This window comes from Podarcis filfolensis (assembly GCF_964270895.1).
Source record: "Podarcis filfolensis genome assembly, chromosome: 5".
Taxonomy (NCBI): Eukaryota; Metazoa; Chordata; class Lepidosauria; order Squamata; family Lacertidae; genus Podarcis; species Podarcis filfolensis.
The window spans coordinates 75,331,840-75,356,236 of NC_139608.1; the positions used below are offsets into that span (position 1 = coordinate 75,331,840).

A 24,397-nucleotide genomic window follows, 5' to 3' on the forward strand; every position below is an offset into this window, starting at 1 on the left:
ACAGGTAGTCTGAGTCCAACTCCATTTCCGAAAGCTTCTCCCTTGCCCTAGGCATCAGGGAGAATTTGCACAGGATAGTTAATAGTAGAATAAACAGGTCATCTTGAAGCGTGGGCACCCTATATAAAATCACAGGGCAAGGATGCACAACTGAAATTGCTCTGAGGGCTACCTTTACATTTTTATTAACTCGAAAGGGCTGTGCCATGAATTAATCATGGGAAAATGTTCGTGTCATATTTGTACTCAGTTTACTCACACATGCAAAACTAACGTACGTGGATAAAATATGTACCATGTTTAAGGTTTTTCTTTTGCTTAATCAAACACAAAGATCAAGTACCAGGCTGTGACACAAATGTTAAGAGCTCTCTCTCTCTCACACACACACACAAACACACAAGGGCTGGGTGGTGTCTGGTTTTCAATACTGTGATATATCTGCCCTAAGTATCTGCCTCCTTGCCCTTCGACATTCCTGTTTGTGCCTGCTTCAAGTAAGCTCCTTGCATCTGATTCTGGCCTGGAATCAGCTTTGTTATTTGGACTGCATTCCTTATAGTTTGTCAGCTTGGACCGGATTTCTTTATCCTGTCTAGGTCCTCCTGTGGGATCTCTCCTGGAATTTGAATGATGCTGGTCTTGATCCTGCAGGGACTTGTGCTGTCACATTTCTGAGTGGTCAAACTGCTTACAGCCCTCAGCTGTCAAAGAGATGCTTGCTTTCCTCCACATTCTTCCTTGTTCTTAAAGCCTTTTATGCTAAGCAGATCACATATCCTTTCATTTGTCCTTCCTCTCCTTTAATTTTCTCGTACATTCTGATAAATATTAACCCTGCAGCTCTGTGACTTGCATCCTGATCATCCCTTCTGAAATGCAGATAATCCAGGCATAACACAAGTTGAGAGTGGCTTGTTCCTTTTTAAAATAAAAATTGGAATATAACTTCAATTTCCACTGAATTACAGTCAAACCTTGGATCTCAAATGCCTTGGCTCCTGAACAAATTGGCTCCTGAATGATTGAAACCCGGAAGTGAGTGTTCTGGTTTTTGATTGATTTCCGGAAGCCGAAAGTCCGGCGTGGTTTCCGCGGCTTCCGATTGGCTGAAGGATGCTCCTGCAGCCAATCGGAAGCTGCGCCTTGGTTTTCGAATGGTTTTGGGAGCGCATTCTGTTCAAGAAGCAAGGTACGACTGTATTGCTGTTTGAACCAAATGGAAAGGTTCCTTTCAGACAATGGCCACCACATCCCATAGGCATGATTTACAATGGCAGAAGAAAACAGTCAGCTATGGACCGAAAAAGACATGCTCCATTAACAGTGCATATACTTTACATGCTGCAAAAATGCATGCCTGAGTATCTCAAATTTGAATCAAACTCCAAGGAGCAAGTCCTCTTATGGAAGTAGGACAGAAGGTTTTACACGGTTAATTCCTTCCAATCCATACAGAAGTTCAAAATGAGAAGCCACTAACTCACCAGCCCTCTGTAGCTAGACAGCATACCAAGTGCTTCTCTGTTTCTCTGAGTACATATTTACTCTGTTCAAACTCTCAGATTCTAGACATTTGAGAGAATGTATAGTTGTCTGTTTTAACTCAATTGAATTTTATAAAGTCTATATAAGCTTGCACATTGATAGTTCTTCACTGGATTATATTTATGTACCTATTTGCACTTTGTAACCCATCATAACCCTGTCCCCGGGATTTTATCACGCTATGTAGGGATTCTAATTTGTTCTTGTCTCGTGAACTTTCTGACTGATACCTTTAAATCTGCATCCTGCAAATGCTTCTCCTATCTGTACTCTGTCAGTGGAAGAGGGTCCATATTTTGTGGCATTTAATAAATGATGTACATATTTGTAAGCCCACGGAAGTCTTATTTTGGCAGAAGAGAGGCGAAAAATTATGCATCACATTACACGGTTTTAATTGGGGGTAGTGAATTTCAGCACCTCAACAACAACAGCAACAACAACATCCTCCTATAAACCCTGTACAGAGTAGACAGTGCATTGTATTTATGTGAATATAAACACTGATTTCCTCTGTGCGTTTCTCGTGGTGATTTTTTTACGAAGCTATTACAGCAAAAAAGAACGAGTTCCATAAACATCACAGGGACTGGAGAAGATTCATAATGGCTTTTTGGAGGTAGCAATTTTATACCCACTACCCCTTTTAATTTCCATGCATTACCGCTAACCAGACAAAAGCAATTTATAGTTCCTGTTAACATATATGGCTGCCTTCCTCCGCATGATTAGTGAGAGTCAAAGGACGGTATGAAACGTGAACAAAGAAGTCTGTACTTAAACTTGATGTCCCCTATATAATGCTTTAGCACAAAACAACAGATAACACAGCTCTCTTTATTTAAATATTTTACCAGCCTTAAGCACATAAAGAACATACATTTATTAAGATATACAAATGTTTATAATAATGCAGCTTCCACTAAGTGGCCAGAAATTTACAAATGATCACATAGGAAATTTTCTCTCCCTACCCCCACCGCCATGCTTATATTATGAGTCATTTCTCAGTGCTCAGACTTTCAATATGGGCCTCTATAAAATGCAGCTTAGGGACATTCTCCCCCCGCCCCCAGTATTGATATACACAACATAAATAAAGCTCGATTATCCTTTAAGTGGAATTGGGGGGGCATACAAGCCAAACACGTGCATTGCTTCAATGCAGAACTGGATAACAGTGATAGAATCAGTTCAGTTCTACAGAAAAGATGTTAATGCATCAAGCTCAGAGAGCTAATCTTTTGTAACATTCAGACACTGCAAACTGGAGAGCAGCGGCCTTACATGTAAGCTCAGTGCTTTCTCGGTTGTCCATGGTAACAGACTGCAAGCTTACAGACCACCAAGAGCTATATATCTGCATTTCTGAGGTTTATGTGGAATAATTCTTTCTTCCCTACAAGCACAGCTAGTGGAGTAGGTCAGCATGAGAAAGAACAGGATGACAAGCCTTGCCATTTCCTGGGCACACTCGGGACTTTGTTTTGATCTTTATCATGCTGTTTATGCCAGCCAAGAAAAAGTCTGGAAATGGAGCCGTACAATTTGCATTCTGGTATTATTCAGGCTGGAGAGAGACAATCTCCCTGCCCTATCCCCCCACCCCACCCCGCCAACAGAAGTTAGTGTGAGAGAGTCTCCATCGCCAACGGTGTCTGCAGTAAAGCTGGATGTTTACAAGTTTTGATTCTTTTGTCCAAAAATGGTACACTTGACAAGCACGGGGATGGATAAGAAGTATGTGAATCACATCTGTTTCCACTGCCAGATTACCAAATAGGCAGAGTATGCAACAGCCTATGGGCTCCATGCTTTTCAGGGGCCCCACAACAATGGATCAAAATAATATTGACTTGATAGAGAATTACAAAAACATATTAGGAGATAATTTTCAAGGGCCCCCCTGAGATTTTGACTGCCTATGGGCCTCCACAGGGTTTAATCTGGCACTGTTTCCCTCTGATTAATGGACACAATAAATGTTGCTTGTGGGGGAGATGCACAGGAAACCCCCAGAGGATTGATGCCTGTTTTTTTTATTATTCTTTGCAAAGATCTGTACAACTGCACGACGTCTATGCTAACTTGCAGGGCCAAGCTCAGGGTAGCTTCCGAGCCTTGGGACCAAGGAAGCTTGTGAATCTGATGAGCCAATCTGCAAACACCACACTTGAGACGCAAGCTCAGGAAGCTAAAGGACTGTGAAACACACCCATCCAACAAATCGGATCCTCTTCAAAGAGGGTACGGGTTGTGCTCAGGCCCCCAGGCATCTCCCACCTCCTGGTGTGGGCAGGGCTATGTCCTGCTCCACTCTGGTTGGTCATTTCATGGCCACTTGGTCCCTAAAGCCAATGGCTTGGCTTGGGGGGTGGCCGCGAACCATTATTTAATCCCTGTGCGATGTTTGCTGGACCTCTTTGCCTTTATGCAGAGGATCACCCACCCTTTATCTGGTGTGTTGGCCTTGCTATAAACATTGTTGGTCGCCTGTTTTGCAATGGGGGTCTGGTAGGAAATTTTCCATCTGGCAGATTGGCAGAGCCATTTGCTTTTCGCCTACCATGTAGCAATCATCACAACTTTGTAAGGTTTGGCGGTTAAGCATTGGATCAGCAATGTGTGGGGAGGGGAGGTGCGGCCATCACCTGCCCCTCCAAGCTCAAGGGTATTCCGTTAAAGGAATCAGGGGTTGGCCTGGGTTTTGTCTGAAACCCCGCAGTAGGGGCTAGGGCCATACCAGGACCCCACGGGGGCACCGGGGGGAGCTTGAGTCGGTTCGCATTGGCGGGGTTCCCTCTGGTGGTGTTTCATCCTTTTATCAGATTCTCTGTGATGTGGGTGGGAGTCTGATATAGTTTGGATGATTCCAGTGCCTAAGACAATACCACTCACATTCTGTATTCAATAAAGTTGTGGCCTAAATTTTGCCCAATAACTTAAACTAAAATCCCGTGTCACTGTGTCTTCATTTTTTGGGGGTGGTTGGGAGTCTCGAAGCGCAAACCTAAACCGTAGCACAAGCCCCATTCCCTGCTTCAAAGCCCTGCAAAAAAGAGATGACAGAGGGCAAGGGATTTTTTTGGGGGGGGGAGGTAAGCCCCACCCCACATAACTAATCACAAGATGCGGCAATGCCTATCAACTTTGGAGGGCAGCCCCCTCAAATATTTTATTGTGGAGGCTGAAGGGACCTCAGCCCGTAGGAGTTGGCTCCTATGACAAAGAAACTGATATGTAAACCACTGAAAGTGATGGCTCTATCACAACACCTTCAACTTTCTGAAATCCCCCTCCCCCACAACTGTTGTCTATCGTTAAATACAAAAAAGGAAGACAAGTGGGCAGATGAGAGTGAAATGGATGGGAGAAAGAGAAACAACAGGCAAAGGAGCCTTTTTACGCAGCCTCATTCTCTTACCTCGTTAACATAGACCCAGTGACTATCCTTTGAAGCCAGGTTGGTTTCCACTGCCTAGAGAAAGGAAAGAAAAGAAAGAAATAAACAACGGAAAATAAAATAAAGGAGTTGGAAAACACTCCCCAGTTAACGTATGCCTTGTGCTACAAAGAGCTTACAATAGGTATTTTCTGGCACTTTTTGCTCTCATACATTAGTTATATAATTGGCAGTCATCTAAAGAGCTACATACTTCATTGTGAATTAGATGGCTACCTCCAGTTGGGCAGCTCACAAGGACACAGCACTGCAGCATCAAAGATCATTTATTCAGGATAGGAAAATCCAGAAGGATCTGGTTTAATTCTCTATGGTGTATATAAATCCTGTGACAGTGTTCCTTAGGGCTTCCTTTATTCTTCTAACTAGGACACTGACCAAGTACAGGATCAATGTAATGAATAGGTCTTTTCGGGCTTCAGAAAGAAGGCTGAAACTGCACATGATGTGTCAGGCTAAATTGATGGATGCAAAACAGCAATGTGATGCAGAGGGGGAAAGGGCTTCAGAAAGAAGCTGACTTGTTAGTATTTCATATATCCAACGGTGGAGTACTAGTAAGTGATTTCACACAGTGTGTTGTGCAAATTGCACCAATTTCCCCAGGACACGTCCCAATTTCCCTGAAGGAAAGCTTGCCCAAATATACTCCAGTGCCCCACCCCCACATCCCAATGTGATCAACCAAATATTGGTTGAGCAAATTCTCCTGTCCAATTATTACAGGCCATCAGTAAAGCACACTGAAGTGAGAAACATTGCTTTACTAATGAAATACCAGCACCGTAAGCAAGTCCATGTTTACCCATCAACGAGATTTCCTGGAAGTGGAAAGTAAGTTAAGAGGAGCAATATGGGTTGCAGACAAAGAATGCTCCCCCTCCAATATTGTGATGATCCTGCCCTGTTCTTTCTTCGTCTACATTATCTTGCTTTTCTCTTATTCTCTTTTGTGACATCCACCTTCCCTTTCATATTCTTCCTTTCTGAAGAATATGAAAGGGTGGGGAGGCAGTCATTTAAATCTGAGGTTTTGAGGGGAAAAATTTTTGGAAACCCTCTTGCCTGTCAGTGTGGAGCCTTTTTGCTACCAGTGTTGTGGTGGTGAAAGATCTGCTACCAGCAACAGTAGAAGCCAGCAAAAGGGTGCACAAAATTGGATACAGGTTTCAAAGATAGTCTGATCTCCCAGCTGGTAACCTATCAGCTAATGGTGGCACAAGACATAGCCAGAGAGCTGTTCATTCCCTGCAGATTTTACTATTCTGTAACTTTGCATGAGTCTGGGCAGCACTATCTTTTCAAAAGAAAAGCACACCACATGAACATGTCATTTTTTTTCACCTAAGGGTGTCTAAGTATGTCAGAGCAACAGTGGCTATTGTTGCAGAAGCAAAGCTTAGTTATTCATCCTGTGCTATTCTGTATAATATATGGTTCGAGAGATTTAAAAATGGATTTTTCCTCATGGAAATGTTTTAGAGTATGTACAAAATGACTCAGTCATTCCTATGGTGTGTGTATGTGTGTGTCCATTTCTCATAAAATTCCCCGAGGCTCTAGACTTCATTCAGGACTAATGGCCTGCAGCATTTCCTCCCAAAAAAGAAACACAGCTTTTAAGACAGATAGTGCATTAGAAAGTGGAGACTTTCCAGCTTTCATTTATTTCACCTTAAAAATACCCAAACAAATCACTTCTGCAAATTTAGTACAAAAAGAAACACATTGAAACAGATGCATTTCCCTTTGGTTGCACCTCAAACAGATTTTAGGAAACAGGTTGATTTTTTTTCTTTTAAAGGGTCCCCATTAATCGCAGTCCATTAATACAATTCCTCATAATGAGAGGTAATGGATTGAATTCAGAGAAGAGCAAACAGAATGTCTTGGAAGGAACCTTTTGGAAGGGGGTTCTGCTCTGTCCTGGAAAGTCACTCTTTGGGCTCTTTGGAAAAGGAGGCTGATAGAGGAGGTGTAATCACCAAAAGGTGAGCAGAGACACCATGCACAAGTGAAGTAAAATAGTTAGCACATGATATTGCATGGGTAGCCAAGTTTGTTGACCCTCAAATTATTTAGGGTGGCAAAACCAAACAGCTTGAAAAAAGATCTCTCCAAACTGGAAGAATGGTCATCAAAATAGCAAATCTGGTTCAGGGTGAGCAAGTGTGAAGTTCCAAACAAACAAACAAACAATCCATCCATCTTCATATATACATTGATGGGATCTGAGCTGGAGGTGACTGACCAGTAATTGATCCTGGGGTTGTGGCAGAGAGCTCAATGAAAATGTCAACCCAACATTCTGCTGCTATACAAAAGGTGAATGTTAGAGGTCATTAGAAAAGGGTTTGACAATAAAACATCCAAGATCCTAATGACTTTATACAAATGTGTGATGTGACCACACTCTGAATGCAGTGTACAACTGCCCTGGGCTCCTTTGGAAGGACAGGATAGAAATTTAATTATAAATAAACACAGGTCTGGTTGCCACATCTCCAAATGGTTATTGTGGAGCTAGAAAAGGTTAGAAGAGGGTGACCAAAATGATCATTGACCTGGAAAAAGTCCTCTGTGGGGATAGGCTACAACACTTAGTGTTTTTCACTTCAGAAAAAGGGAAGTACGAGAGGCCATGGTAAGAGTGTTTAAGTATGCATAGTTCAGTGGTACCTCGGGTTAAGTACTTAATTTGTTCTGGAAGTCCGTACTTAACCTGAAACTGTTCTTAACCTGAAGCACCACTTTAGCTAATGGGGCCTCCTGCTGCTGCCACGCTGCCGGAGCACGATTTCTGTTCTCAACCTGAAGCAAAGTTCTTAACCTGAAGCACTATTTCTGGGTTAGCGGAGTATGTAACCTGAAGTGTATGTAACCTGAGGTACCACTGTATGGGGAGAAAGGACACAGAGTTGTTTTTCTTCCACCCTCACAGTACTAGAACCTAGGCTCATCCAATGGAGCTGAAGGGTAGGAGTTTCAGGAGAGACAAAACTACTTCTACAACACAGCATATAAACATGGAATTTGCATAGTGATAGCTGCTAACCTTGGTGGTTTTAAAAGAGGATTAGATAAATTCACGGAAGTTAAGGCTATCAATGGCTGCTGTTCATAATGACTAATTATTACCTCAAAATAAAAACAAAATGCTGAACTTGGTGGGTTGTTAGTCTGCTCTTGTAGAGCTATTTTTATGTCACCGTCAGAGACAAAAATAAAAATAAAATCAGGGCTTTCCCCCCCAGCTGGAACTCAGCTCCAGCACCTCTCAGGTGGGTGCCGTTGTTATTATAAGAGAACTGAAGAGGTGTTCATTATGAGTTCCAGCACCTATTTTTCTAGAAAAATAGCACTGTGTTTACTATCGTTATTGTTGCTACCACCAAATGTCACAGAAGGCAGAATTCTAAGACAAAATTCTAGAATTCTGTTCAAGCAACATCTCTGAGGACCCTTGAAAGAAGCAAAGCAGGTTTTGATAAACCAAAAATCTTTCTCATGGGAGTTCTATGTATCCCACAGAAGACACTGGTATATGTCGTTATTCAGGTTATGTTGTGGTCACCAGCTGCCTCTCACCAACACTGGATATATATATATATATATATATATATATATATATATATAGTGGTGGAAGTCCAGGGCTGATGAAGAGATTATCTATGCAGTAGGCCTATGCTGCAGTTGCCACAGAAAATGTTGAGTATTTGGAGGTCCGCGCTCAAGTGGAAAAGCTGAGGCATTTCAAAGGAATCTGAAAAGTGTTTCAGTGACAACAGACTCTCAGGAGGCTTGCACACAGTTTCCAGGCAGATAAATGAACATATAACACTACAGATAAAATGGTATTTCACAACTAAATTAAAACTTCATGTTCTCAAAATCTATAAACCACATAACTAGTTAAGAAGACACAATAAAATGTACGCAACTGCATTAGAAAACCATGCTCCCTTTGAAAGCAGTTTGGGCACATCCACATTTAGTGTCTCCATCTAAATGATCAGGATCTTCTGCCATGAAAATGAGATTTACTCTCATGACGGGCTGCCATGATTTATCATACATTCTACTCTGCTCTTATCAGTATAATCTGGGACAACCAAAATTTATGCTGAAGGGAGGAATAGTTACTTGTCAGCTAGGCTGATCTGCCGACTGGATTGATGTGATTTATACCCCACCCTTCATCTCTTTTGTGATCCCAGGGTGGTTTTCAAAAAAGATAAAAGAAAAACACATCAACAATTAAAATACAGCCAATTACAATTATTTTTTTAAAAAATCGAGCAGCAGTCGATAGTAAATATCAACTCAATGCCAGCAGGATACACACAAGCAACACTACAAAATAAAAACCAGAGGTCTTGAAACATTTACTTTTCTGCAGTTACTAACAGTTCATTCCCAATACTTACTGCACTAACACATTTGTCCTTACAGTGGGATAGGCTGGCCATAAGATTTGGAAGTATGCATCAGAGACCACACAAATTTCACTAGAGCGAAATTGAAAAATTATATTTATACCTGGTTGGGCTCTGCGAGTGGTACCAAGTCGGGGGTATGTGGTTTTTTGTTTTTGGCAGGGATTGGAGAGAGCACAGAGCCTTAGCACTAAAACAATTTATTCTCCTAAGCTTAAATAGCGTTGAAAGGTTTTCATCTAGCATGAAAGCAAAACAAAAACCAACCAGCCAGCAAGTCTTCCTGCCTTTAATGCAGCTGGCATTCCACATTTACACACATTCCATTTCATCTCTGTCTTTACGGAATAGTAAATAAAGGCAAATTCCTGTACATGGATATATTCCAAGAGCTTTCAGTGAGATTTCATTTTTACAAAGCTCAATATGTCGTAGATTATTTATATGCATGTTAACTATTGAACAACTACATGCTACACAGTCGTCGATACAAGTTAATTGCAGAGCTGTCGGGAAGGAACATTTATTTAAAGTCACTTGCTTAACATTCTCTTAGGGGCTTAGCCTGCTAGGGGACTTTATGTTTGGGATCTTAGCAACATGCCTCATGGCTTTAAAGACATACTGATAACGGAGTATTATGAGGGCCAATTGCTGGCTGCTTATTTGCATGTGTATTGCTCTAGTAAAGCAGAGGTTGCAGGTAGCTTTTTAAGGGCTTTTTAAAACACTCAGTACAAAGAGCATCCCTCAGTATTTTCCAAACTTTATATTTTCTGCAGAGATGTATCTGCCAAGGAGTCGTTGCAGGCCTGCCAGCAGTGGCAACATATGGTAGAGCACATGTAGGCAACCTGCAACCCCCACTTAATGCAGCTTCCAGTGCCTCTTGAAACTGCCCAATTCTTCCATCTCTTCATAGAATCCTGGAGTTGGAAGGGACCACAAGAGCCATCTAGGCTGGATCTTGGCTGGATGTTGGGATCTAGGCTGGATGTTGGGATGCAGCCAAGGAATTGGGGGCAATTGGCAGGCCCCCACCAGGCCCCAGCCCACCGGCCGGTGTGCCGGGCGATCTCCAGTCCTTGGATCAGCATGAAACTGCGACCCTAGCTTCAGAAACCTTCAGAAGCTGGGCATGCACACTCAGCAGAGTAAATAACACTGTGCAACCGAAGTGGCAGGGAGAGGCTGTGCTGAGCATATTTACAAGCAGTTTATTCAGGGTACATCAGGACAAAAGGAAAAACATGTCTTCTCCCCTTCATGTCCAAAGCAAGAAGCATAAGCAAAAGCTACACACAAAAGGAAGTTCCCAGCAAGCTGTGCTGGAGTGTAAACAGACACGTGACACACAACAGTCTCATGCCTGTCCTTTAAGGTGGAACGGAATATTCTAACACTACACACGCGTTGCAAACTCATACAGGGAAATCCGTTAGCGAAAGACGGGACACCACAGCGTCATGTGGTGTCACAGTGTTATATTGCATGTACAACGCAAATACAACACTTTTTCTTTACCAATCTATCTGAGTCCCAAGTCAAGCCCCCTGCAATGCAGGAATCTTTTGCGCAATGTGGGGCTCAAATCTGTAACTCTGAGATTGAGTCTCGTGCTCTATCAACTGAGCAATCAGAGTGCTCCTTTATCCAGTTTGTTTCCTAGCTTTCAACATGGATGAGTTATATAAATGAAAGCCTTCTAGAAATAGCCGTTTTGAAAATAATCCCATTTTCAGAGTAGCTGGAGTCCTGTCAGTTCTAATGATAAATCACCACTCCGCTTTGGCAGTAAAAGAATAATCAGTATCTGCTCACTGTATTGTATCATCTGACTTTATTGATAAAGAATAATTTTTAATCCATTTGTAATAGCTACATGAAGGGACTTTTAATTTTCACAGTCTAAGCAAAATATATTAAGATTGCTTGTTGCAGCAGATTATACATTTAAAAAGATTTCCTGTAGGTGGTGCACACCTAGTGGTGCACATCCTCATGTTCATCTGCATTTTATTTCTAAAATGAAAGTTAGAAAGGAATGTGTCAATTTTACCTGACACATAGCTGCAACAATAAGCACCTGCTTATCCCCAGTGCGAGCCAATGCAATGAAGTAAATTGATTTTGGATTTGGATGCAGAGTGAGCTTAAGCAAGTCACTATCAATCTGCCTGACCTATCTCTCAGCCAGGCAATTCTTTGCCCCACCCAAATCCCACACTGCTTATCCTGCACTGTGACTCTTTAAGACTATAGAGGGAGGAGAGGATGGCATTTCATCACCTCCTGGAATCAGTAGTACTTAAATGTGCTTAGTTTGGGATGGGTTGTGACCTTAGCATAAACACGGTGGCAAAACACTTTGGTGCATTCCATCAAGCCTTTGCCGCTACGGTTCCAATACTGGGAAACAGAAGAGAGATCCTGCAGATCATTCCTTTAAGAAACTGTGCATTTTAGCATTCACAGGTCTCTCGGTTGTGCTGTTGCAATCAAATCAATATGCTCATTCTTTTGTCAGCTAATGCAGAGCTTTACAATGGAAAGGAGCAGAAAGAAACTATTAATCAAACTTAACGATGGCACTACTGTGGTGCCCTTTAGAAATTATCCTCGCTGTGGCTGTAGGAGAGCTGCTTCTCTGTATGTGGCTCCCACACGGGTTCTTTCAGTGGAAACACCCCATGCAATTGAGCCTCACCCATAATCCTTGTGTTATGAAGCAATTATGGAAGCCATTGTATGATAACAACAAATACTTCATTGTACTTTGGTATAAGTATACACCATCTTAGTTCATCTTCCTCATTCTCTTACACTCCTCTTCTCTGCTGTTGACCACCACTCCCACACACTTCTAATATATTTTATTTTGGTTCCTTCCAGATCATCTCTTAAAGCAGTCTTACTCTCACCACCCATGAGGGCTAGCATTTAAATGTTCTTCCAAACATACATGAGCTGCTCACAGAAGAACTGGCTCATATATAGCTGGGAGAATATCTAAAGAGCCTTTCACAATTTTAGTCTGCCAATATTTGACTACAACTCCCATCACCCCTGAAAACCAGCCATGCTGGCTCAAAATAATTGGAGTTTTAGTCCCAAAGCAGCTGGGGACCCAAACTGGACAAAGGCTAACCTAAAGCATACTATATATTGTGTCAGTTTTAGCATCACATACATAAAAAGTATATATTCCCACCATCTTTTGACCAACCCCTCTACTTTGTCTCTAGCAACCTGTTCTACTAAATGTTCCATCTTGGGGATATTAGGTTTGGTGTGTGAAGGAAGCTACCTGGGGCGGGGGGGGGATATTCTGGGATAAATGAACATCTAATATATAAACAGGCCTCTAGGCCTCCTCCAAGCTTCAAGCAGTAAATAGGCAGACAAACACCACAAGCCTTATCGTGTCTGTTGAGAAGGACATCCAAGTGTGTTCTTCTAAGAACATTCAGAATTGCAGTTTTAAGAGCCGTTTCGGGCAACTATGTATATCACCTGACTTCTCACAACTGGATATCTGAAATGATTCCATTGCAAAACAGTGTGTGGCTAAGATCACATGAGGTGATGAAAACAGTATCTATGGTGCTTCAACTACATTTGAATATATCCCCCTAATGGTTATCACGTGATGAATGTGTGAACTGATCCAGAGTTTATATTGCACAGTAGCAATGTGACGAAGATGTTTTGAGGAATATTTAAATGTGTGAAAGGAAAACGGTCAGACATTTTACAAGTTTGCCTCCTGGACAGATGTGGCGCCATCAATGTGTTCTTTCTTTGAGCAATTTGCATTGAACACCCAACTCCAAACGGTGATTTGCATTCATGTTAAATTTGTCTCACAGTAAAATTGCACAGTACTCCAGTCCTATTAATCCAGTTAAAAAGCAATTAAAGCATACTATGTTTATCTCTTTCTTTCTGCAGAATGCACGTAAGCTGTATAACACATAAAGGTTAAAGACAAATTCAAACACATTCTCTAAATATAAATTGCAGCTGAGAAAACTCTATATGTACTTTCACATGCACCCACTCTCTTTGCAAAGTCATCTAGAAAAAAAAGATCTAAAACTACAGACAAGTCATATATATTTTATGTAAGTGGTTAACCCCTAAGAGATAAATGCCACACAAACAGGTAGGCCACCGAATAACAAGGCACATTGCAGAAATACTCCTGCAGCTCCACAAGCCTGAGGGGCACCGCTGGATTTCAAAAAGTACATTTAAGCCATTCCAAATTGCAGTAGCACTCCTGGAGCTAATATCGAGTTGACATTTCTATTAGAAACTCAGACATTCTGGGTTTAATATCTCAGCCATTCCAAATTGCATCGTCCCAGAACTTGGCAGGAAGGTTGTCAGCCTCAATGCTGTTTCTTGATCCCAAACTAAACTGTTTTTAAAAGATTAAGGTGTTTAAAAAAAATTAAGGCAACAAGGGCTAAAGTGACAATCTTTTACCATTCAGATAAGGACTTTACAACTCAGCCCTTGTTTTTTCATTAGAGGCTAGGGAAAAGAAAAGCCTTTTTTGGTTCAGCTAGTTTTCCAGGTGTTTAGTGCCAATTCTTGAAATCAGAAACCAAAAATTAATAAGGTTGTCACAAAGTACTTCTGGGGAAACAATTATTTTTATATCGTGCTTACATATTGGGTTATCTGACCAGTTCCTCAACCCCCAACGGCACCTCAGAACAGTCTGGCCCACAGAAGATTAGATTCTTCAGTGATAAATTTCAAATTAAACCTCCAATCCTGAATTATTGCTGCACAACATTATGAATATGCCCATCCATATCACTGCCCCATAATGGTAAACATTTAGGAATTTAGGATATTAACGAAAAATTAACCAATTTGTGTCATGCAACACAAACTGGGTCTACTAGACCGATTTTTTCAGAGCAATGTGGACGAAAGTCACTTCCGAGGCCTCTCTAGATTAGGGGCCTTTAAGCTTAAGCTTAATTAGTTTCATAGTAGATCGGCCCCTGCATACACCTCCTTAGTGTAACAAGAGACATCCTATTCCTGCCATTACCACTGCTGAACCAAACAGTCCTGTGTCCTTTTGGTCTGCAGGATCACAGTTGGACACACGGAACTGATCAAATAGCCACTACACAAAATCTTCCACAGGAGAGAGGTGAAAGTTCACCACCACCATACCTTCCCATGGGTTTGCTTTTTAGGTCAGTTACTAGCTCTTTAATTTGTCTGAGCCTGAACTTGACACTACATACCGTTTTTAATTGTGGTTGTGTTTTCAAATGGAAACTAAGTATACCTGAGTTATGCTGCAATCCTAACTCTACGTACCTGGGAGTCAGCCCCATTGAATTCAACGAGGCTTCATTTTGAGTAGACATGGATAGGATTGCACTTCAAGACTGGTTTTTCAGATAGCTGTACTGTATATTCCTAGCAGTAGACTTGGTTGTTTACCAATTCATATGCAAGAGGAACTAATATGATCTAAATGGAAATGAAAAGGCAGCATACAAGCGTTCAAGTTCACCACAACTCTTCTTCAGTGTAGATCTTAAGAAAGGTTGTGTGTGTGTGTGTGTGTGTGTGTGTGTGAGAGAGAGAGAGAGAGAGAGAGAGAGAGAGAGAGAGAGAGAAAGTTGCTGTGCATGATGAAAAGGCAAATTGACAGCTTGTAAGAGATTGAAGATGAAATGGAAGAGGTGATCTGTAGATTTAATTAGGTTAGACTGTGCCCACTGCAAAAAAAAAATCTAAGGCTGTAGAACGGCATCGTGGGCTAAAAGAGTCAAGGCAACCCTAGTGCTATAATTATAAAAATAAGAGTAATTCAGATCTGTCCAATCCCCACTCCTATGGGGGAAACCATGTGCCCTACAAGTGGGCAATAGTTTGATAAACTTTATATCTGGTGCATCACCCAAAGTTCAACTCTAGATTTGCTAAAAATAAGGGATGTCACATTTTTTCTGCACTCTTGCCCTTTGCCTTACAGGCAATCTGTGTGTTCCAATTAGTTCCAGAGGCAGATCCAAAAAATGAAAGCTTTTATATTTCCAAGGGGGAGTAGGTGTTTCTCCTTCACTGAAACATGCTTTGCCGTAACCTGAGAATTTCTTTGTGCTGGGCACAGTAATCTCTCAGCCTAACCTACTTTACAGGATTGCTATGAGAATAAAAGTGAGAACCCGATACAAGATGTTTTGAGTTCCTTGAAGGAGGGATGTGATACAAATTTATTTATTTATTGTGGGAAACAATGAATGCAGACAAGCAAAGTGTTAGGTCTCAAACTCTGCCATTATATGCACACCATTGTGCTGGATTCCCCCCCCCCCTCATTACACTATTTTCATTTTGCTCACTTAAAACTAAAACCTTCAATAAGACTCAGCTGCAGGTTATGTATGGTTACAAAAAGATAGGTTGAAGACATCCAGACTGAATTACGGTACATCCTACCGCAACTGACAATGACCGATCCATTTCAGTGGTCCAGAATACTTTTTAAAATTATAAAACACATCTCTGAATTTCCCATCTAGCTAGCAAGCCAGAATGTTTCCCCAACATTTTCTTCATTTAAGTCTCCCTTTATTATTTCAGCGCTCCAACCTCAGGTCAAAAAGCCAAATGGCCAGTACAGCAAATAGAGTATGCTGTATTTGAAAAGCGGCAATAATGCAATGCAATTCTCTTCATTTTACACTTCACATCTTGGGAAGAAGGGAAAAAAAGAGACAGGAAGGAAAATATTAGCCTCACACAGAGCCCACTATGTGGATCTGAGAGAGAATTTTGCCTTATGTTTTGGTTCCCCCGTAATAGCTAACTAGGGTAAATGCACTATTATGAACAGTTACACTAACAAGTAAATTGAAATATTACACTTTTTGCACTATTATGAACAGTTCCCTAACAAGTAAATTGAAATATTACACTTTTTGCATATATCGTGTCAACTAATTTCCATCTTGGCTCCTGTGAGTTTGGCTGCATTTGATGACTACTTAAATTAGGGGCTCATATGGAAAATGATGTAACTCACTCAATATGCACATATGGCCTGATTTTCCACTCTCTTGTATTATGCACTGTAATTTGGGCGTATGCAGAGCAGCATCAAAACGAGGCTTTTGACAGTGCAACCCTGCTTGCGCATCTATTCAGAAGTAAGTCCCACTGAATTAAATGGGGCTTACTCTTGGGGAAATGGGCACAGGATTACAGCATGAATCAAGCATTTGATGCCTAGTTGTGCAAGAAGGCATTCATGTGAACCAAAACCAAACCCGAATTACAAATATTTCTACTGAGATGATGATTATAGCGCTTACAATTTTCAAATTCTAGTTCTGGTTTTGGCCATGTATTTAGCTTTTTGGCACTGATGACATGGAAATTACTTCTGCTCATTGACAGCGGTGCCATGAATATTTATGATTTTACTCACCTCAATGCAAAAACCACACATTTGTTGTTGTGGATAAGTGTCCTAAGCATTGTTGTGGATAAATGGCCTCCCGAATAGGAGGTCTGAAATATTCACTAGGTTCATGGAGAAAAATAGTGACTGAAGACACTTGTTGTTGCACAATTAGGCAAACTACTCAAATAATGTGCAGCAATGATTCAGACCTGCCTTATATTGATTATATCGTTTCCTGTTCTAAATGGGCTGGAGAGCCTGTGGAGTGCTGGTATAGGAGAACTGATCAAAAAGGAGAGGCAATTAGCAGCAGGGTGCAGCAATAAGGATCAGGAAGGCAATCGTAGGCAGCTGGTCCTTCAGGACCTGGGAGAGCTCCCATGGATACTAGGTGATAGTTCTGACAAAATCCAAAATCCATCTGGGTCCTAACTTTAAGTCCCAATGATCACCAGATTCATGTCTCTCACATGAGGCTGCATAAATATTTGAAAGAAAGATTTAAACATGCCTCCCTCCAACCGGGAATGATGGCAGTTTGGAAATGGACGCTGATTGAGAAGACTAATGTAGTTCAGAATCATTGTCAGAGTAGCCAGTTCTCAACAAAGGCCCACACTTTTAAATGGGGAACAAAATGTACAGATGGTAAGTTATTTATTTTTTAAAAAATACTTATACCTCATCCCCAGCATATGCAAAGTGGCTGTTACAACAGAGAAAAGAGTAAATAAAATGACAGATGTACAGTGGTACCTCAGGTTACAGACGCTTCAGGTTACATACGCTTCAGGTTACAGATTCTGCTAACCCAGAAATAGTACCTCCGGTTAAGAACTTTGCTTCAGGACGAGAACAGAAATTGCGTGGTGGCAGCATGGTGGCAGCGGAAGGCCCCATTAGCTAAAGTGGTACCTCAGGTTAAGAACAGTTTCAGGTTAAGAACGGACCTCCAGAACGAATTAAGTTCTTAACCCGATGTACCACTGTACCAAGTAAATTAGAAACAGAATTCAGCAAAAAGATAATAAGTAACTATGAATTGTATCAACTAGTATAGTTTCTCTAGGAAGAAACTGTGAAGGTCTAACAAAAAGTATGGGGTGTTCCAGTTTGCGAATGTTTTTTGGAAGCTGAAAGTCCGACGCAGCTTCCATGGCTTCTGATTGAGTGCAGGAAGCTCCTGCAGCCAATTGGAAGCCGCGCCTTGGATTTCAAATGTTTTCGGAGATCAAACAGACTTCCGGAACGGATTCCGTTTGAGAACCAAGGTACAATTGTAATTACTGAATAAAAAAGAGGACGGTAACAAACCTTCCCTTGTCTTTATACTATCCTGGACCACCAGCTGGGAGCCACTGCCAGCATTCTCACAGTACCGGCTGAAGTGTGACCTTCAACAGCAGCCTCACATAAACTGTTTTACAGTAGCCAAACTGGCAGAGGATCAAAGGCACAGATCATCAATTTGGGATAGCAATATCAAATCTAGGACCATCCCAATGCAGGTGTGAAGCCAGATTGAACCGTGATGAAGATAACAACAACAAATCAAAATTGTGTACCCACAGCTCACAACAATCTTTCAGAGATTTGTTCCACAAAATCCATATCCATTCTTGTAGGTTGTGTATTTCCAGCTCACAGGAAAGAAGAAATATCCACGGAAATGACAGGTTTCGCACATTTCCACCTATCTCACTCCAAAAGTAGTGGAACTTCAGCTGCTTGGTGGAAAATCATTCAAACTACAGGTTTACTGGTTACTTTCCCCTTAAAGGCCATATCACCACTTCTGTCAAATTGAAATGTCTCAGGGCTGTGTTCTATGTCAATCGTTAATCCTGGGAGGAAACATGCTGTGCTCAAAAAATCGTCTCCCCTAACCTCCCACCAACCTAATTGTCCTGTTTCTCTTCATTAGTTCCATTCGGCATCCTTCTCCATAATCCATATATTGGCCTTTTTCTCTCATCAAATTCCTCTGTCTTTTTCAACAAGGGTAAGACTTCTGTCCGTGAGTGAAACAAATCACAGAAATTGCTGTGATAGATATAAGTCACAAGAAGCTTGGCAGTCATGAAATTTTGTTGCTGTCTCTTGACATTTCATATAGTCCAAAGACTCCTGTAAAATGTTTAGGAAGAACTGGCTTAATCTTCTTTTTAATAGCTGTGGTCCAAGACTTGCTATGAATATATGGAAAAGTCATCAACTCCCTGATTTGGAGTTTACCTCTTCCAATAAAATAAAATAAAATGGAAAATTCAACTTTCATTTTGTTGCCTATGGGAAAATACTATTTGATAGCCCTAAGTTTCTTAGGAAAGCAATTGAGAAAGATGAGCGGATATTTGAGTAGCCACTTTTAATGCTTTGAATTAAGTTAGACACTACCCAGAATGCACCCATACGAATTACTGAAACAATGATTTTATGAAGCTACATGAAAATTAACAAATATGAACAAACATATAACATGGCGAATTGAACAAACAGGTTGACAGCTCCTGTTGCTTACTACCAATGCTTACTACCAATAATAAAATTAATAATACTTTTTAAAAATGATTTTTTATTAATTTTCTTTTCTCAAAACAAATATAAAATATCATTACTAAACATGCATTTTCCACGCCCCCACCCCCCTGTTGACTTCCCTCAACTACCATTTCTGGTTTATTACATCCAATCATACATTCTGCTGTTTGTATACAATACAATGTTATCACATTGTTATACTTCTTGTTCTCTGTAACTAAAGTTGTAAATGTTTAATTTAAATCCTGCCAACGAGACCATTTCTTTTTGTTGTTTCTGCAAATATATTGTAATAAAATTAACAAAAATCTTTCCTATGTTCACTACCTTAAATAAATGTTCTTCATTGTTAACAATCTTAGTCTCCAAAATTGGCAATGAACATCTAGCTGCTTAAGTCAAAACATTTTATCTAACCACCGCAAGAGATTAAACATCCTACTGGGCTTTTGGATGTACCCAAAGTAGCTCTATTAGGTCCTGGCTCTTCTGTTGCCAGTTCTCTCTCTTCTTGCCTTGCACAGACTGTCCTTAAGGTTTTATCTTCCTTTCTCTTTCTGTGGGTAGAGAAAGGCCCAATTCTCCACCTTTCCTTTTCTCCTGTTGTACTGTCCTCTTTGGGCAACTCATTCATCCTCACATTTATGTCAATATTTGTCCAGTATCAGGCACCCTCCTGGTGGTTTAGAAATAACTTCATCAGCTTCCCCCACATGCCCACTTAAATCTGCCTCAGAGGATTGGGAGTTCCACCAGAGTAGATCAGGGACATATGGGGGTGGAGAGGCATGGGAAGTTCCATTACCTGGGAAGAAATTCACTTTGCAGCATCGAATGAGTAAGACGACTGGAATAACAATGCAACCCTATGTGTCTGCTCCACGCTAAACCCCATTCAGAAATAAAGAATTTCAGCCTCAGAGTACTACTCTAATACAGTGGTACCTCGAGTTACATACGCTTCAGGTTACATATGCTTCAGGTTACAGACTCCGCTAACCCAGAAATAGTGCTTCAGGTTAAGAACTTTGCTTCAGGATGAGAACAGAAATCGTGCTCCGGCAGCGCGGCAGCAGCAGGAGGCCCCATTAGCTAAAGTGGTGCTTCAGGTTAAGAGCAGTTTCAGGTTAAGTACGGACCTCCAGAACGAATTAAGTACTTAACCTGAGGTACCACTGTACAGAAGTCCATATCACAGAACTTCCAAACAAAAGACTGTTAACACAAAAAGCCGCTTCTCAGTATTAGAGTGGCAGTGGCTGGCTGTTTTCCCATCATTCATCTTGCCAATGTTCTTTCCCACTAAATACTATTATTCCTCTGCCTGTGACCCATCCACTTAATGAAGTGAAATTAATTTACCGTAATAGGAAATTTTCAAAGCCACAATCTACATGAAAGCACAAGGCTTAATATGGGAAGAACAAATGGCATTTTCATGCAAGAGTGACCACAAGCACTGAAAAGAAATTTGAAAGGACATCATACCTTTCGAAGAAGGAAAAGTATTAGCCAAGATAATATGCTGCAATAAATAAGACAAATCACCATATATATCATCAGAGCTGAAAGCAATGATGCAAATTTAGGCTGACTTTCAAAATGCTAAGCAATTATTTCCGTTCATTGAATGTGTATCTCTTCCTTTGAGCCAGGCCACTCAGTGCCTTTTCTATGTTCATAGCCACCTATATAAGTGAGCAGAATGTTTTTCCTGAGCTATCCACATTCTTAGGCTGGCCTCAACCAGAGCCAGGGCTTTTTGACTGTGGCTCCGATCTGGTGGAACGCTCTGTCACAAGAGACTAGGGCTCTGCGGGACTTGACATCTTTCCGCAGGGCCTGCAAGACAGAGTTGTTCCAACAGGCCTTTGGCCAAGGCACAGCCTGACCCCCTCCTTTGGTAATTCCTCACAGAACTCTAGCCCAATGGTTGCCATTAATTTGATTTGAACTGATTTTATAATGAATTGATTTTAGAATGCTGTATTATTTTACTGTTGTTAGCCGCTCTGAGCCTTGCTTCAGCTGGGGAGGGCGGGATATAAATAAATTATTATTATTATTATTATTATTATTATTATTATTATTTCAACACCAAATACTTTTGGATCTTCTTGATGCTCATCTTTTTGAAACAACCAACAATATTCTTATCACTTCACGCTTTTGCGTCAAATCACCGCCAGAATCATGTGACCAAAGCATATATTTATTTACTTTATCGGTCTGATTTATACCCTGCCCTTCATCAATTTCATTGATTTGAGTGTTACATGGCACCCCAGTCTCAGAGCAGCGTGGGATTCCAGGGAACTTTCTGCTTACCCAGGGTTGGGTAATCCACCAAGGATTATGCTTATCACTATCCCCAAATACTAAACAACTTGAAAAGAAAAAGGAAGAACTTAGGTTTCTTTCAACAACAGCAACATGAGTAGGTTCCCCCCCCCCAAAAAAAATCAGGCCAATGGTTACCAATTCTGTTTTAAAGATCCCTAAGGATTTCAGAAGCTTATCGTGGGCTTCACAAAGTGATCAGTATTTATTTATTTCAGAGGTTTCTCACCCAGCCTTCACCACAAGATTCCAGGGCAGATCACAATGATATAATCAATACTAAAAGGCCATGAAAATGATTTAAAACAAAGCAAGGAATATAACACAAGCCAATAATGATAGAGAAGATGAACACAACCACCATTTCCTATCCTCTGCAACATACAGCCTAAGAAATTGCTGCATGTATCTAGGATGCATTCTCTGTTGAGATGGCATGGCAGTCAGGCCAGTATGAATGAGGTGTGCATCACATAATGATGTGCAAAATCCCAGTGACATGAAAGATTCCACCGAAGTTATAGAGCAGTTCCTCAGCAAAACATTTTGATAAGTAAATAGTTAAATACTTGCCCACCTACCTTACACAGCTACTACTATTTAAAAGTGTAGGGGTTTGGGTTCAGAAAACAATGTTCTGCTGTGGTGATAGTTTCCAAAACCTCAGTTCACTATTCCCAAGGAGCAGAAATTGACCCAAATGCTTTATATATTTTGCTACACAGAAGCCTGCAGTGAGTTAGTGACAGGGCTCCAGCTTAGTAGCAAAACATGCATAGCATCCAGAAACATGAAAAATAAATGTGATTTAAGATTATTAGAAGTCATTTGCTTCCTCTTCTGTCACCCCCTAGAGCATACTTGAGTATCTTCTTGCAAACCAAAATAACTATTAAAAAAAACAAAAAACCCTCACAAAATAGTGCATCCTTGGAAACCAGTTAGCAACAATAAAATAACAAGAACTTTTGATGCTCTCAATCACTCTCAGAGAACAGTTCAATGTATTCTGAAGCCTGGTCTTTACAGAGTGCTCCATCAATTTAGAGCATCCCTTGACAAGAGCAATCAGTGAAAAGAAATTGCTGGCTAGATCTTATATTCACCATAGGGATTAGCATCCCCTTGGCCAGATTCTCATCACATGGCTGTATCAATTTGTAGAACTCCCTGCAGAAGTTGAGGTCATCAGGTTGTAAGTTTATTTGCCCACACCAGGGAACATCTTTGATATGGACCTTAGGTAGGAATACTCATGAAGTGAGGCCATAACTCACTATGAACTTGGAACAGCCTTTCTCAACCTTGGGTCCCATCACCCAGATGTTCTTTGAATACAAATCCCATATCTCCGACCTCTTGCCCCGCTGGATAGGGATGACAGGAGTTTTAGTCCAACAACATCTAGAGGCCCATGGTTGAGAATGGCCGACTTAGACCATCTAAGCCAGCTCTTCATTGTCTTTGCTTTGAAGCTCTTTAGACAAACAGCTCTTAGCAATGTTCCTTAACAATGTTTGCCACTTCAGACTAAAGGTATGGGACTGCAACTTTAAATGTTCTCCTATGGAGACAGAAAAAAAAATCCATCACCCCTCCTCCCCTAAAAAAATGATTTATAATGAAGAAAGTGGGAGCCAGAACACTTTCTCCTTGACTTCTAGTTTTCTTTGTGAGGAGTAGGTTTTAAAAAATAAATAAGGGTGCGCATTCAATCATGCCCACCTGCAGTCTGAAATGAATGAGCTGTTTGTCTTGATAGGTTCTAAACAAAAGGCATAAAAAGATAACACATCAAACTGCTTAGCTACTGTGAGCAGTGATGGGAAAACTCCCCAAGTTCACATCATAATGAGTTTTGTTTTGCTAGGCCTCTTCAGGTAACTTTCCTCATGTTGTTGTTCTGATGGCTGTTTTGAAAATTATTGTTGTGGCTTAGAGTCCCCCCCCCCCTTTGTCAATCATGCTGATTCTCTGATTGGAAGCCTTGCTATATTTTCATACTCCCCTAATAAAATTGATCTTGTGGAGAGTGGAAGCAGGCAGCAGGGAGAGCTGGGGAAATGAATTTGTCTAGGAACTGAAGCTATAATTTCTATACATCCAAAGGCAGTGGACTTTCCTTGACATGCTGCTGTTTCTAATCAGCCCTGACCATCCATGGTTGTCCACACTTGAGGGAACAGGCCTGGCTGGTGGCAAATGAATTATGAGCTGGACCTGAACTTCTCTGCTTGGTTCATAATAGACTTGGTGGCGAGTAAACCCTTGTAACTACAAGTCTCCACCCTGTCTTCCAAACTAAAGACTCTTCCAGATGCCCTGTTTATTGAGCATTCATCCTGATTTAGTTGCAGAGTGGTTACACAATAATGCACATTCATCCAGATATACTTGATGGGTGTTTACATGCCTTCACATTAATCATTCATTCTTTCCACACTCTTCCGTGGATTTTCCTGTCACTTTCCTCACTGCAAAATGTCTATTACATTTTTTGAAGTGGATTTGCTGTGCTAGGAAGACAGAACTCTTTAATCTACTTTAATTGCCCTAACCTAAATTTCCAGTAACGGAACCCCTCCCATAAAAGAACGACAGTCTGGAGGCAACTTAACAGAG

At 41.0% G+C, this 24,397-nt stretch overlaps 1 protein-coding gene across 6 annotated transcripts in view; it reads right to left on the minus strand.

The window, feature by feature from the left end:
* The window catches only part of GRID1 (glutamate ionotropic receptor delta type subunit 1), a 702,351-nt gene that overhangs the window by 141,646 nt on the left and 536,308 nt on the right, over positions 1–24,397 (minus strand). For all 6 annotated transcript variants that reach the window (XM_083614626.1, XM_083614625.1, XM_083614628.1 and 3 more), the window contains exon 5: positions 4,973–5,026. In XM_083614626.1, coding sequence (XP_083470752.1) covers positions 4,973–5,026 — 54 coding nt within the window. The remainder of the gene's footprint in view (positions 1–4,972; positions 5,027–24,397) is intronic.